The 14,232-nt window shown below is 39.0% G+C and overlaps 1 protein-coding gene across 10 annotated transcripts in view; it reads left to right on the top strand.

Annotated features, from left to right (window-relative positions):
• The window catches only part of FHOD3 (formin homology 2 domain containing 3), a 385,259-nt gene that overhangs the window by 325,209 nt on the left and 45,818 nt on the right, over positions 1-14,232 (top strand). For all 10 annotated transcript variants that reach the window (XM_051812625.1, XM_051812624.1, XM_051812622.1 and 7 more), the window contains 2 exons: positions 1,580-1,738; positions 9,684-9,866. In XM_051812625.1, coding sequence (XP_051668585.1) covers positions 1,580-1,738; positions 9,684-9,866 — 342 coding nt within the window. The remainder of the gene's footprint in view (positions 1-1,579; positions 1,739-9,683; positions 9,867-14,232) is intronic.

The following is a 14,232-nucleotide window of genomic DNA, read 5'->3' as shown; positions in this document are numbered from 1 at the left end:
ACCCACAGCTGGAGGTACTTTGATGAAATCATTTACTAGCTTAGCTCTTTCAATTCAGAAACAGCACATAGGCCTAGCAGTAGGGTGTTTTTTGTCTCAGTGGCTGTGGTGCAGACTCAAAGAAAGTAAGAACAAAGCTTGATGGTCTAAAAAGCAATCCTGAGCAGTAAGAGTCTCGTCCTGGACTTTCCCCAAATCCATGGATGGTTCCCCCTTCTGAACAGCTGTATGGGCTGCCACACTGCAACCTGGAAAGAGGAATTGCTTAGTCTCTTTGCCCCATTGAGGTGCATCTATGGTTGCTGCTGCTGGAACTACAAACCATAGCTAGGTAACAGTGTCTGCAGGGAGGTCACGGTTCCATCTCTGCAGCCTGCACTGCAGGTTTATATATAGAAAAGCATCTCTGCACTTGCTTGCATCAGTGTGCAGGACTTCTCCCCACATTCTTCTGCTTGACAGCACTCCCCAGCCCATCTCAGATAAGGCAAAGGAGAAAGAACCAGAGAAAACGTGTTTACAAAGTTCACATATGCAGAGAGGGAGGAAAAATCCCTGAGTATGAGGAGCACAGTTGTCTCATCTTTCAGCTGCCTATTATACAACATATGTAGTTACCAAAGAGACACCTTCTAGCATGGGATAATGACAGAAAGAGAGGCATGCTGAGATGTAAAAGCAAAGACCACATTCAGCAGTACATTATACCATATATAAATGGTTGGTGTGTCACCTTGCATAGTTGGTTCACATTTTGCCAGTATAAGAATGGGGAGAAAGAGGAAGAAATTCCTTGGGTCTACTCTAGGATGGAATTTAAAGCATGTGTTGCTAGTTCTTTGTGATTTCATTATTATTTATGCTGGAGAGTGTAAGATCCAAAGATATGTTTAGTTCCAATTAAAACTTAGGAAAAAACAGAAGGGTTGAAATTGTCCTGCGCCTGTGAAAGACTTGACGGACATATCATGAGCACCAAGGTAGAATAACTTTCCCCTGGCAGCCAGAGGTCAGAGAACCATGCCAGTGCCTCCAGGAAGGCCTCTATGGCTCCTTTGCCAGTGCCTGAGGTGGATTCATAACACAGGAGAGTGCTGGCAGGCAGGTAAGAACTACCCTGTCTGTTTCCCAGCCAGCCACATACATGAGAGAGGGCCAGCAGCCAGCCCAGGCTGATGCATCCAACAGGGAATTGAGCCCTGGAGCCCACCGGCTGCCCAGCTGCTGCCCCACCAGCCCTGTGCTGGCCAGTCCTGCTGCATAGCAGAGCTCTTGACTGGCAGAGACAGCTTCAGGTGTTTTCAGACCAACTCGTGCCCCAAACTGCCCATTGTTGGCACTCCAGTGTCTTAGGCTATCTCTGCTTTGAACAGCAGATCTCTGGTTGAATCCTGGCAACTCATGTTGATACTAGCAAGGACGTGGTTGAAGAATTCAGCTTGTTTTGATGACTACAAATCAATTAGATTTACATTCAGTATCAGCTTCCTTGAGTAGGGGAAGTCATTAGAGAAAGGAATGACTTTTTCTTTATAAAACAGGTCAGAGGAATAATGCTCTTGTTCTCTTTTTTACCAAGAAAACTGCTGCAGATGGGAAGCGACAGGAGATCATTGTATTGGACTCAAAACGAAGCAATGCTATCAATATTGGCTTGACGGTGTTGCCCCCTCCTCGCACTATCAAGACTGCTATTTTGAACTTTGACGAATATGCCTTAAACAAGGAAGGAATAGAGGTAAGAAAGAATAGTTGATGTCTTCAAGTCTGCATTTTCAATACTTCTCTTTTTTTCTCTCCATGTTGCACATGGTGCAAGACAGACTTGTCATGGAAGAGGGAGAAGAGGATATATTATGTCATGTCTGAGTGTTGAAATTTGTCAGATTGATGTTGTGAGCTCAGAAGTGTGTAGTATCCACCTGAGGCTGGGCATGCTCCATAAATGTCAATTATCTACTCTGTTTGTATCTAAGTTTGAGTAGCAATGCTACTAATTCCTGTCGAGATTTTCAGAGTATTATCTCAAGCTAGACTGAAATACTGTGAAGCAGCAAGAACAGGCAGTGAGTTACTAGGGCTGATGCAACTCGTACAGAATTTAATAAATTTCATGCCCAGCTAGCTGTTGGAGTCATTCTAGATTGTATATCTCATTGAAAACAAATACAGTGACTAGTTCTGCTCAAAATAGCATTTCTGTGTTCCTGTTGTTTGAAGAAAAGCAGTTGGTATAAAGATTACAGATGATGTAATTTTTACCATTACACGTTTGACTTTGCAGATATTCTTACCAAGATCCAAGATGAGCTCTGTTTATTATTTTTTTATCAAAACATTTTTCTTCTATGAAGTGTAAAAGAAGCCTGCTGCTCCCCTGTTTGTTTTTTTTCATTATAGTTGTATTCATTTCAAACTTTATTTTTTCTTTTCAATAAACCTATATCATCTAGTAAGAGTAATCTGCACAACTACTGATCTCAACCAGTGGCTGGGCTGCAGAGATCATATATTGATTCACAGTCACCTTTCAGAGGTTTGGCACCATGTTTCATGATTTCTACCTTTCCACCTTCACTGTGTTGACTACATAAGAAAATGAAAAAAGCTTGCTGGAATGGCAATGAAGTTACCAACAATTACATGTGAAAGAAATACCCAAGTCAAAATATTGTTCTAGCTAGAAGGCAAGGTCTTGTTTATCCTTACTCGAATATAGTTTCTTCCCAAAGCTATTTTACTTATTTGCTATAATAATACTTTACTCATATTATGAAGGTGACAGATCAGTCTGTAAAGGTAATTTTTCATGACCCGGCCCATGTACCCACCACTGCAGTCAGGAGTACTAAGCTTTTCGGTGTTGAAGAAGTACCCCTCCAGCCAAGCCCAGCTCACTTAGATCTCAGTGCTGTAGGCAAGGTTTCCATATGAAGTCCAACATAAAATACCTGATAAGAAAGGACACATCTTCATTAACACCCATGTATTGTCTCCTCTGAATTGTGTCCTTCTCTAGCTTGCTTAGCAGCAGTTCAGATGCTCTGCACAGCCCACCCTTTCCACTGCCAACATTTGTCACTGGGCTCTCCATCTGCCAACCACCTGTGGTGTCCACAGTTGTGAGTGCCTTGTACCACCACACCCTCCTTTGGGTGTCCTTCCCATTAGCTACCAGGAACCCATAATTTCATTTGAAATATATATATGCAGGCAGCTTTCAAACTGAAGAATTCAAGAAACCAAGAAATTATACCCTGTTAGTATACTTGCCCAGTGCTAAAGAAAATGGGGGTTCTGAGGTCTATGTCCACAGTTTGATGCTAAGAATGTGAGTAATCCTACTGTGGAGCAGAGCCCAGGTACATTGCACTTTCAGAGATGAATCCTACAAGTGGAGCAGAGCCCAGGTACATTGCACTTTCAGAGATGAAGCCTTCATTGGCTGGGAAGGATGATGTTCATGCAGAAAAGAGCTTTTTTTCTTCAATATTCCATATTTATTCACTTATCAGGTGGAACCCTACACTGAATTCAGTCTCCCTTTCCCAGTCTCCAAGTTACCATTTTTTCTTATAGTATGGTGTTAGAGTCAGACAGATGTTTATGGTGATATAGGGCTGGATTAAGCTATGCAAAATTGGCCAGGAAGCACACAGGTCGATACAGAAATATATTGTTGTGAGTCCCACTGTTTTTGGCAGAACCCTGCCTCAGTTTTCCATGTTTGGAAAACTGCCCCTTTGGTCTACAGTGTAGACAAGCTTAGTTTCCTGTTTCTCTTTTCTGCATCTGTCCGTTCACTGGCTTTAGCCTTTGAGTTAGTGTAGAGGGGAGAGATTTTTAGAAAATTTTCTGGTTCATATCTGTGGTTCCTAAATATTGGGAAATAATTGGTAGCGATGATAATGAATCAGTAATGATGTAAGAATCAGCTTCATTTATAAAAAAAACACAGATAATAAAATATATTATTTGCTATATAATGTCATTGATAGCTTATCTACGGGTTGAATGAGGCAGGACTCATATGCAAACAAGTTCTGCAATTGGCCTAATTTAAAAATTGTATCACAGTGGATACTCAAAAGCATTTCTGCATAGTTAGTTGTCTAAAGAGATGTCACATCTAGTAAGCAGAAGAGAGAGATGTAAAGAAAGCAGGAAAAGAGGTGTAATTTGTGCAGTGACAACCTAACATTCACTGCTAAAATTTCAGAGAAACTACAATTTAGGATCATCTTCAGCTTTTATCAGATCCAACACAGAGCAGAGCACCAACAGCATTAAAAGTCACCTGAGCCATCCTTTGCCTTGGCTGTGAGCTCTGTGCTATATCCTTCACTGAGGAGCATTGTCACTGTGATGCTAGTGTGTGTGTGTGGCTTTAGTTCTGCACCTTGCTGGATCAAATGGTATCTTAAAAGTGACCTTGGTGTTTACTTTAAGGACAGTGGATTAAAGTAGGGCTGACTGTAGTTCTAGCAGCAGGGCAGTGATGCAGCAGGCTGCAGGCTCCAAGTTAGTGATAGCCTAATTCATCATCAAGTCCATAGTAACCCAGTAAACCCTCCACTACTGTTCTACATTCTGCTGAATGCTGCTGTGCTTATGACATTGAACTCATTAACTTTAAATGTATAATTAAGTAGAAAAAATTCTCCAGTTATTTTAAAATTCTCTATACCTAAGTATGTTATATATTTTTAGGCCATGTGTTTAAAGAGGTTAGGTACCCCTGAGTTGTGAAAAAAGGCAGAAAATGGAGACATGACGCTAGAAAGGCAGATGTAGTCCACTTAGTATGCAAAACAGGCACTGTTAAAGACGTATTTTCAAAGGAATGCACATTGTGTGTTTGCAAGCAAGCGTCAGTCCAACTAAAAAAGATTTTGCAACCTTACATTTGCCAAAGTGTTTGTGTTTTCCTTTCTTTGAAAGCTTGGCATTCATTGTGTTCAAACAGCTTGGAGCTCGCTGCAGAATAAAGAACAGCCTCCTTAGCGTGGATGAGGTCTTTCTATGAGCTAAGCAAAAGAGGCAAACTTAAAGTCCTGGCACCTAATTTTTATGTATCATGGGCAACTGCAAGAATGGAGTACAACAAAGCAGTCCTTGGTGCTTGTCTTTAGCAAAGGTAGTGAGTGGATCACTCTGTAAAGGGCTACTCAGTAAGGGAACATGTATAAACAAAAATCAAAATGAAATTTTTGGAAACAATTATGGTATTTACATTTTTATTCTTTTATTATTATGATCATTGACATGGTATATTGGCATTTGCAGTTTCCAATTTGTTTAGCTAATGCTTTGTAAAAGTGTGATGGGATGTTTCAAATCCCATGCTAACTCATGTGACCTGAAAGAACACCTTTTTTTACAAGTCTAGACGGAAGAGAGAATGGCCTCAATGGTCCCTTGCTGGCTGGACACTCACAGTCAGCCTACCACTGCCCTAATCAGTTTCAGACTCTATTTAAAGAGAAAAGCCACTATTTCTCTCCTTGAAGCAAACCTAAACATCTTCTGCAGCTTCTGTGACCAGCAATGGCACGTTCATATGTTTCAGTAGATAGCTGAGGAAGTGGAGTGATGTGACTGAGGCAATGATGTCAGTTCCTGATTTACAGGGATGGCCATCAGCGTTTTAGATGTAGTCCCTTCTCAGAACTGGATTGTTTTTGGAAGAGTTGAAATAAAATTAGTGCAGGCAGCCTCACTTACTGCGAGTTCTGACCTTCAGATGCTGTTATAATTTCTTAGATTTTCTACAGGTAAGCAAACCAGCAATGTGTCTCATTAACAGCTGCCTGGGAAGCTGAAGTTTGAGAGAGCCTTTTAGGAGTTGAATTGTCTGCTGAGACCTGTCAAATATCTGATGAAATACCCACTAATACATTTTTGGTTATGCAGTTTATGAATCTGTGGGCTTCAAACCACAGAAGCTTTGGACCCAACAACAACCAGATATTTGGGTTACTAATTTTTTCCAGGCTGTTCACCTGTAAGATCAGTTGAAACCAAATATTAAAGCCAAGACATCCTTGCAACCTCATCATCACTGAGAAGCCCTGATATCTCATGAAAGAGATAACTTAAGCACCTAATTTCCTCAGAGGCTCTGGGCTATTCGCAGTTGCTGGTTAGGTGCTTCCTTGTATCCCACACTGAGGCCCATGACCCTCAGCCTTACGGGGTTTATAAATTTTGCCCTGTGACCATTGTAACTCTTTCCTCTTAGGAACTTTTGGAGATTATACCTCAGGATGGCAGAGTCCAGGAAGTAAGAAGTTTGATCCCTATGCTGAACGTTCAAGCAAGTGGCTGGTTCCAGCAATCCAGCAGCAGAATAATTAGGATCCATAATCTCATGCAAAAATTACTTATTTTCCTCCATTTTTTGTGCACTGCTTTTCCTCAGAATATATGACCTCTGGCCCAGATAGTTGTGTGAGAATGCATGAAGGTAAAATATGCTTGTCACACATACTAGAGAATATGAGCATAGGGTTTGTTAATAACCAGTTCTTCTTTAATCGACCTGCTGGCTACCAACACCATCTCAGGTATGAGGAAAGACTGAGGTTACTGGGCCTTTAGCCTGGAGAAGAGCAGACTAAGAGTGGAGCTTACAAAGGCCTATACGTACGTGAAGGAAGGGTGCCAAGAGGAAGGAGCCAGACTCTTCTCAGTGGTGCCAAGCAATAGGATAAGAGGCAATGGGCAGGAACTGATGCACAGGAAGTTCCTCCTAAATATGAGGAAGAACTTCTCTACTGTGTGTGTGACTCTGCATTGGAACAGATTGCCCATAGAGGTTGTGGAGTCTTCCTCTTTGGAGATATTCAAGAACCATCTGGATGAAATTCTGTGCAATGTGCTCTAAGGATGACCGTACTTGAACAAGGAGGTTGGACCAGATGATCCACTGTGATCCTTTCCAACCTGACACATTCCGTGATTCTGTGTACTGAGGAGAGTGTTGTGAACTAATGATTTGACTCAAAGCTATTTGTGATTTAATGGTCACATCAGGTGCCAGTAACCTTCTGCCCTGCTGTGCTTTTATGCTACTTTTACTGTCGGTGATCTTTCAAAAAATAGTAGTAATAAAAACTAAAATAATAATAAAGTGACACATGGTGTACTCATCACTTTCCAACACTGAACAAATGGCTCAAATTAGTCATAGAGTGGAAATCAAGAATAGGAGCATTTTACCATTAGCTCAGGGGCACACCAAGGATGATGACCAGCAGGATCAGAATTATTTTCCCAAGCAGATCAGAAGTGCTGGGGTAGGTCATTTTTATGGGGGCAGTTGCACCCTGGATGATGTGAGACCTGCCTGCAGCTCCAGTCCCATCCAGGCATGGCTTTCAGCAGCAGGGCTGATCCTCAGCAGCTGGCACCACAAGTACAGGCTCTTTTGTTTGGCATTTCTGTTTCACATACTACTGTACAGAGCACAGCAGCTTTGCAGTATTTGGACTTGAATGCTTTTTGTCAGCTCCATCTATCTTGTAGTGTTTACATAAAGCTCAAGGAGGAGGAGAGTCCCTTGGGAAATAAAGCTTACTGTTTCATTCCTCTCTTGAAAATGCCCCAAAGCAGTGCAAAATCTCTGGAGTGAGGCCTCTGCCCCACCACAAAATACTTGTGGGATCCCTGGGTAGCTGCCAAAAGTCCTAGTTATTTGTAGGAGGCAATTGAGAATACTGCTGAAGTGTTAGCCTTTAAAAATGCATCAGAAGCATTTTTTCATCCATCACATGGCTACTGCTAACTCTCCATGTATGGGTGTTCAATATGATCCTATTTGCAAGTTGCCCGGTCTCAGCTGAGGGCGTGTTGACTTCTTCTTGCTATGGAAGAGTGAAGTAGACATTAGGAGGCCTGGCTTCTTCAAGAGACACTGCAAAACTTCTTATGAGTTTCAGAATCAGTGTCTTTTTTTTTTTATTAACTTTTTTAGATGAGTATTGGTTAAGCACTGAGAAATGTCCTGAAGCAGCTAATTATAAATTTAATTTCATGTTAGGTATGACCCAAATTACAGATTTTAGCATATGTGGGTAGGTGGATGCAATACACAGATGCTATCAATTGGAACAGGTGTACATCAAGATATTTTCCAAGCAGTCATTGACAGGCTAAGGAAAAGCAGCAGAGCGTACTGAAGGATTTTCCTCCTCTCTTTTTTTTACTTTGGATATTAATTTATTAAGATAGAGTCTTGCAGTGTCCAAGCAAGGAGGCTTTGTTTGTTGTTGTTTGTAACTGAGAGACAGAGCCAACTTAACAGAAAGAAATACTTCTTTACTTATGTTTATGGAAGTCAGCAGAAGAAAATGGACAACAATACAAATGGTGTGTCTGAAATTATATAAGTCCTAGTTCAACAAATCTTGTTCTTCCCCTGGAAAGGTCCCTTGCTCTCCATGCTTAGCTTCAGTGCTGTACAGGCAGCCAGGGGAATTACCAGTAGTGGAAGCAGGCAGTTGTGCTGCTTTGATGAATTGACTATTTCAGCATTGGAACAAGGCTGCAGTTTAGATTGGCAGGTCTGACAGCTCTTTGGTGTTTTTGTTTTTCTCTCCTCCCCTTCAAAACAGCCTCTGTCATTATAGAAGGCAGCAAAAGCATGTCATTCCTCAGATGAATAAATGTAAGTTGTGTTAAAAATCTGCTTTGCTTTAAGGAGGCATTGGTAGGGTAAAGACCTCAACTTATCTGATGCTTTTATGTTATTTTGCTTTTCTTTTTTATTTTAAGATGCACTTCTTATGTTAAAAACTAATTAAGAAGCAATACCTTAGGGAGTATTACTTTGAGAAGAAAAGCTGCCACATATAAACAAGCCTGTAAAATCCATGAATTAAAGGGAAATTTTAAATATTTTGAGCCACACTGGCAGCAGAAATTAAAAATATTGAGATCCTTTTTCATCAAAATTTTAGACTTTTCAAATTAAAAGAGAAAAAGGCCATATGTTATGCAATGCATAATTCAGCTTTAAATTCAATGTATGTTCCTTGGGAAGTTGTCAGTTAGGGTGAAGTTTTTGGGAGTGACCTAGTAAGCTGCAATAGTTTTCATGTTTAATAAAAAAAAAAAAAAAGAGACAGAACAAAAAGCAGGAAATTATGGGAACAGCAAGGGGCAGGAGTCCTCAAGTTATTTTTGTATACTTGCAAGTGTGCTGGAAGATTCTTCGACATTGAGGCTAAAAGAACCCTTAAAATTTACTCTGATCTGCTATAAAAGACAGGCCACAAAACTGCTCTCCTTTTACCCTTGCTTCCGTAAGTAATTTGCAGAAAGTTGTTAAGTTTTGACTTAAACATATGAAAGCTGATGAGATCAGTGCTAACCAGTCTCCCTTTGTCTGTCCTTCAGTATTTCATCCCATGATTAGCTGTATCTACTGAGTACAGATTTAAAAAAGGCATTTTAATCAAGATATGTTTTTCAACAAACTTCAGGTGTGTGAGATGGCAGGCCTCGTTTTGCTTTCTTGCGCATGGGTTAGTTCTTGGTTACTACAGGGCTGTCCTAATTTAACAGCCAGGGACTTGAGGACTTCTACTGTTGCTGCTGAAGTCACTGAAGTCACCCAGCATCCAATCCTCTCACACCTCTCAGCTGTGCCACTGATGCCTGCCTTTTGTCTCCCTGTACAGAAAATCCTGACCATGATCCCAACCGAGGAGGAAAAGCAAAAGATCCAGGAGGCACAGCTGGCGAATCCCGATGTCCCCCTGGGCAGCGCCGAGCAGTTCCTTCTCACCCTTTCCTCCATCAGCGAACTGTCTGCCAGGCTCCAGCTCTGGGCTTTCAAGATGGACTACGAGATAGTGGAAAAGGTGAGGGGAAGCAGGGAGGCAGGGGTGGAGACTCTTCCAAGGCTTTGCTTAATCTTCCCCTGACCTTGAATATGAGCATGTATTTTGAGGAAATGGTAAATGAGTCACTTTTGTTTCAGTGTCCAACTAGGAAACAGCTAAAATGATCCTTCATAATCTATTCCTTCTATAAAAGAGAATGAGAGATGATGTCTTCCTTCCTTTAATTAGTAGATGATGATATTGAAACAAATAAGAGGGCTAAATCTTGACCACGTCTTCTCCAGATGTTGTTATTCAGGAAATTCTTACTTCAGAGCAATGAGAATTTTTCTTTGGTCAAAGATTGAGTGAGGAGTACGGTATTCAATCTTATATTGTAAAATGAGAGTACTGATCTTCATTCATTTTAACTAAGAAAAACACAAAAACACCATCCATTAAAGGTTCTTTTTGTTTATACTTCTCAAAATTCTAAATAAAAGATAAGACATCCTTCAGGAGTGTTACGTTCAGATAAGTCACAGACAGTTGTTGCCACTTTCTTCATGGATGGCGTTCATTCAGAGAACAATATAACACTGTAATTGAATTGTCTGTCATTAATGATGAAACACAGACAAAAATTTCAAAAAGAGAGTGTAAAATTTTGGTGCCTAGGTGAAAGAGAATGAAACTGTTTAGGCGATTTCACAGTACTTCCTGCTTTTCACAAGGTCTTTCAAAAATCTCTGCAGAGGAGCCTTCTTCTGGCTGCTCTTCTGGTGCATACCCCATGCATTGCTCTTAAAGCAGCTCTCTCCTGTATATATTAGTTTTGTACCTGCATCTGTGCACAAATTATTGTATTGAAAGATCAGTATACCTTTGTGTGATACTCATTCTGAGAAGTGAGACATGCTTGTGAAAATGCCTTATGTTTACCTAGTAATGGTTATTTAACAAGTTGTACAAAAGTGGATTGATTTTCAGATGATACTGTCAAGATTACTCCTCCTCTGCTTCATCTTCTTAGATTTTAAGAAATGCAATCACACAAATATTCAGGGTTTTTTAATTATATTTTAGTCTTAGCCATTTACATTTTTGACTTGTATAACAAAATACTTGTATCTGGTATGAATACTTTCTTGCCCTTTTTTTTTTTTTTTTACTCTGGTACAGCTATTTATTCTGCTCTGAAATTACCACAAGGCTAAATTGTACTTTTCATGAAAGCCGAGTTAGCTGTAGCTGTTAATTTCTGCATATACATAGAATTTCTAGTGTCCTCTGAATCGAAAAGTAACATTTGAAGCACTGCTAAAAGCTAAAGAAATTCTGATAGTTTTCCTGATGCTTTACCTATAATGGTTATGCCACAAAGTAAGTTAATGAGTTGCCAGCTAAAATCCATGTAGAATGGATGCTAGTACAAAATGTCTCAAATATTTGAATTACTCAAAGAAGCAATAGCTGGAGTCAAGATAGAACCAACATTTTTATCCCTGTTGAAAGGTAGATAGGACTAAGTGCAGTACTTATTATACAATGGTAGAGGAAATAACATGTGATAACTCTGATAAAATAAGAGGAGCATGTGATAAGAAGCCCATCAGACAAGCACAGATAGGACAGACAGCTTGGGTCTTCGTTGGGTGAAGAGGCAGATACAGGATCAGACATCAGGGCTACAAAAGAGAGTGAGCGCCTCTCCAGTAACAAAAGGTTAAAATCAGAGTTTTAAGTTCCAGGTAACCAATAAATATACATGTTATTTAGACTGAGATAAGCACGTTCAAATTTAGAAAATGAAGTAGTTTGCATTAGTGATTCTGATAATAAGAGTCCTGTGAGCTGCTAATATTCTTCTGTTCTTGAAACTGTATTTTTGAAGAAGATCCATCTGCAAAAGGGGAAACCCTTTATGAAACCCAGGTGCCAAAATCACTTAGCTCCACAGTTTTTGTCATTATTTTTTTAGTCAAAAATCAGCTTGATTTTTTTTTTAATCTATTTTAAAATGAGGAAAATTCATAACAATTCAGAATGCACTTATTGTTTATCAAGTGACACATATATTTTATATAAGAAATTAATGAACCTTGGTATTATTTCCATGAGACTGAAATATTTAGATGGTCCATGATATCAACAGTGTGAAATACCTGAGTTGTTGATGTAAGACCAGGGTTCTTATACATGAGAACATACTTCTGCTCATCTGCCAAGAACAGAGTTTTGCCTAAGTAGGTCTTAGTTTCATGTCTGATAACCTGAAAGAAAAGAGCATGAATTGTTCAAGAAATGGGTTAATTGGTACATTTTTTATGTTCAGGAGACGCTTTCCAGGCATGATGAATGAAGTTGTCTTTCTTGGCTTGAATTTTATAACTAAAGCAAGTCAGGATATATTTGTAGGAAGCACCCTCAGACTGTGAGGGGCTGAACTGAATGAATGAATACTCATTCTTTGCTCTGTACAGAAAATAAAAAAAGAAAACCCTTTCCAAATGGTTTGTTTGATGATGTGTATACTGTTTTGAAATGTTAACTTAAATGCCTACTGAAGATCATTAGTGTAACAATAATTTTTCTCACCTTTATTTTGGTATCATAGTTTAAAGGCAAAGAAAAAAGAGGTAGAGTTTCAACTTTAAAACTTGATTTTCAGACTTCTTATTGCTCTGAAAAATTACAGTGTTACTACTCATTCTTTGTACTGAACTATTTATGTTGCAAATGCTATCAAATTTCATTATCTCAAAGAGAATTTAAAGATTGAAGAAAAAGGAATAGAAACTTTGGTTGTCCTAAATAAGATTATTTTTTTATTAAAATCACTGCAGGCAAATACATCCTTATTGTTGACAACTTTAAAGGATCATAAATTAATACAAGCGGCTGTAGAAATGAGACAAGTAGGACTGGTAAAAAAAGGGCTTAGTTCAGTTTCTTTTTTGAGAAGAAAGATTACTCCTGACTCTAGTCTTCCTGGAGACAGTGTGCTACAGAAATAAGTGTTCAAAATGATTGTACTTCTGAGTGATGCTTAAACTGTCTGAAAATTTTACAAAGTGCATCAGAGCTTTTTAATCTTTACAGTATGATCTTGATACTTTTTTTGTTGTTTTGGAAGGATGTGTTACTTTATGCAGGCCAGTCTTGATTAAATGTAAATACAGGAAATTACATGTTGTTCATCTTAAAGTTCCCATCCCAACCATGCTTTTTCCCCTCCCAGGAAATCATGCACATGAATTTCATAGGTGCAGGAAACTAAACTTATTACCAGTACAGCAGGTTGGTAAATGATGCATGTGTCAGATTAGCTGTACAGAACGTGTGTACTATGTTCTCCTTGTCCAGGACCACTGGATTCATTGCAGACATTTAGCTGAGGTCATTTGTCAATGTGTGTCAAACATTTATTAGGCATTATCAGATGTCTTGCAGACAGAAATTCTGGACCAATTCTCAGATTTCATTCAAACATAATTTGTAGGTGAAAAAACATGTTATCCAAGGTATATGAGATATCTCTGCCTTATATATCCACTCTCTTTAGGTAGGTGAGTTTTATAGGAAGCAAGAATAGGTACTTTGTCTGGTTCTTCAGTATCTTGCACACTATATTTTAAATTGTTTTTTAATCCTACAATGAAGTAAGAAATAAAGAGTAATCATAAATAGGTACTATATGCAAGAAAGTCTGAGCTCAGATAACTTGCTTGTAAATAGCTAAATGAAGGGCTCAGTATGGCCTACTTTGGAAGCCTTTTATGCCACCTTTATATTCACCTTGAAAATGTTTTAAGTTAAACTTTTAGGAATGTATTTTTATCAGGTTGAAAATTGATCGAAATAAAATAGGTCAGAAGCCTGTGCTTACATCAGAAGCAGAGTAGTTTGATTCATCCCTGTAGTACAACAAAGCAAACTGACTCAAACCTGATTTGAAAACAAGTCAAAGAATTCTGTGCAGCTGTTTGATTTTAGTTCAACTTGATAAAACCTTGGATTATTTAGCACCTCTCCTCTGATGTATAAATTACTTAGCTCACTATCCCATCTCTTCATTTGTCTTGATTTTGCCACATTCTTTTCAAGAGGTTAATTTTTCTGTAGTGACTAGAAATGTATGTTTCATTCATCTTTTATGGTGAAATATCACTACAGTTGTTGAAGGACCCATTGTATGTCTCCAAGAGAATGAAATTCTCAGTTATTTTGCCACTTGGTCTAATATAACAGCTTAATTTTGGCTTCTTGACTCATAAAGAGTATAAAAAATTTGTGAGACTGGGAAAAAAGATCTCCCTGCACATGTCAGAGGAGTTGGAACTAAATGATTTTTAAGGTCTTTTCCAACACAAACCATTCTATGATTCTGTGAAAAGAATGCTGC

This window comes from Manacus candei, unplaced genomic scaffold, assembly GCF_025592945.1.
Source record: "Manacus candei isolate 608988 ecotype Guabito, Panama unplaced genomic scaffold, ASM2559294v1 h1tg000088l, whole genome shotgun sequence".
NCBI lineage: Eukaryota > Metazoa > Chordata > Aves > Passeriformes > Pipridae > Manacus > Manacus candei.
Note: the sequence above shows the minus strand (reverse complement) of the source record. Positions and strands in the feature narration are given on the sequence as shown.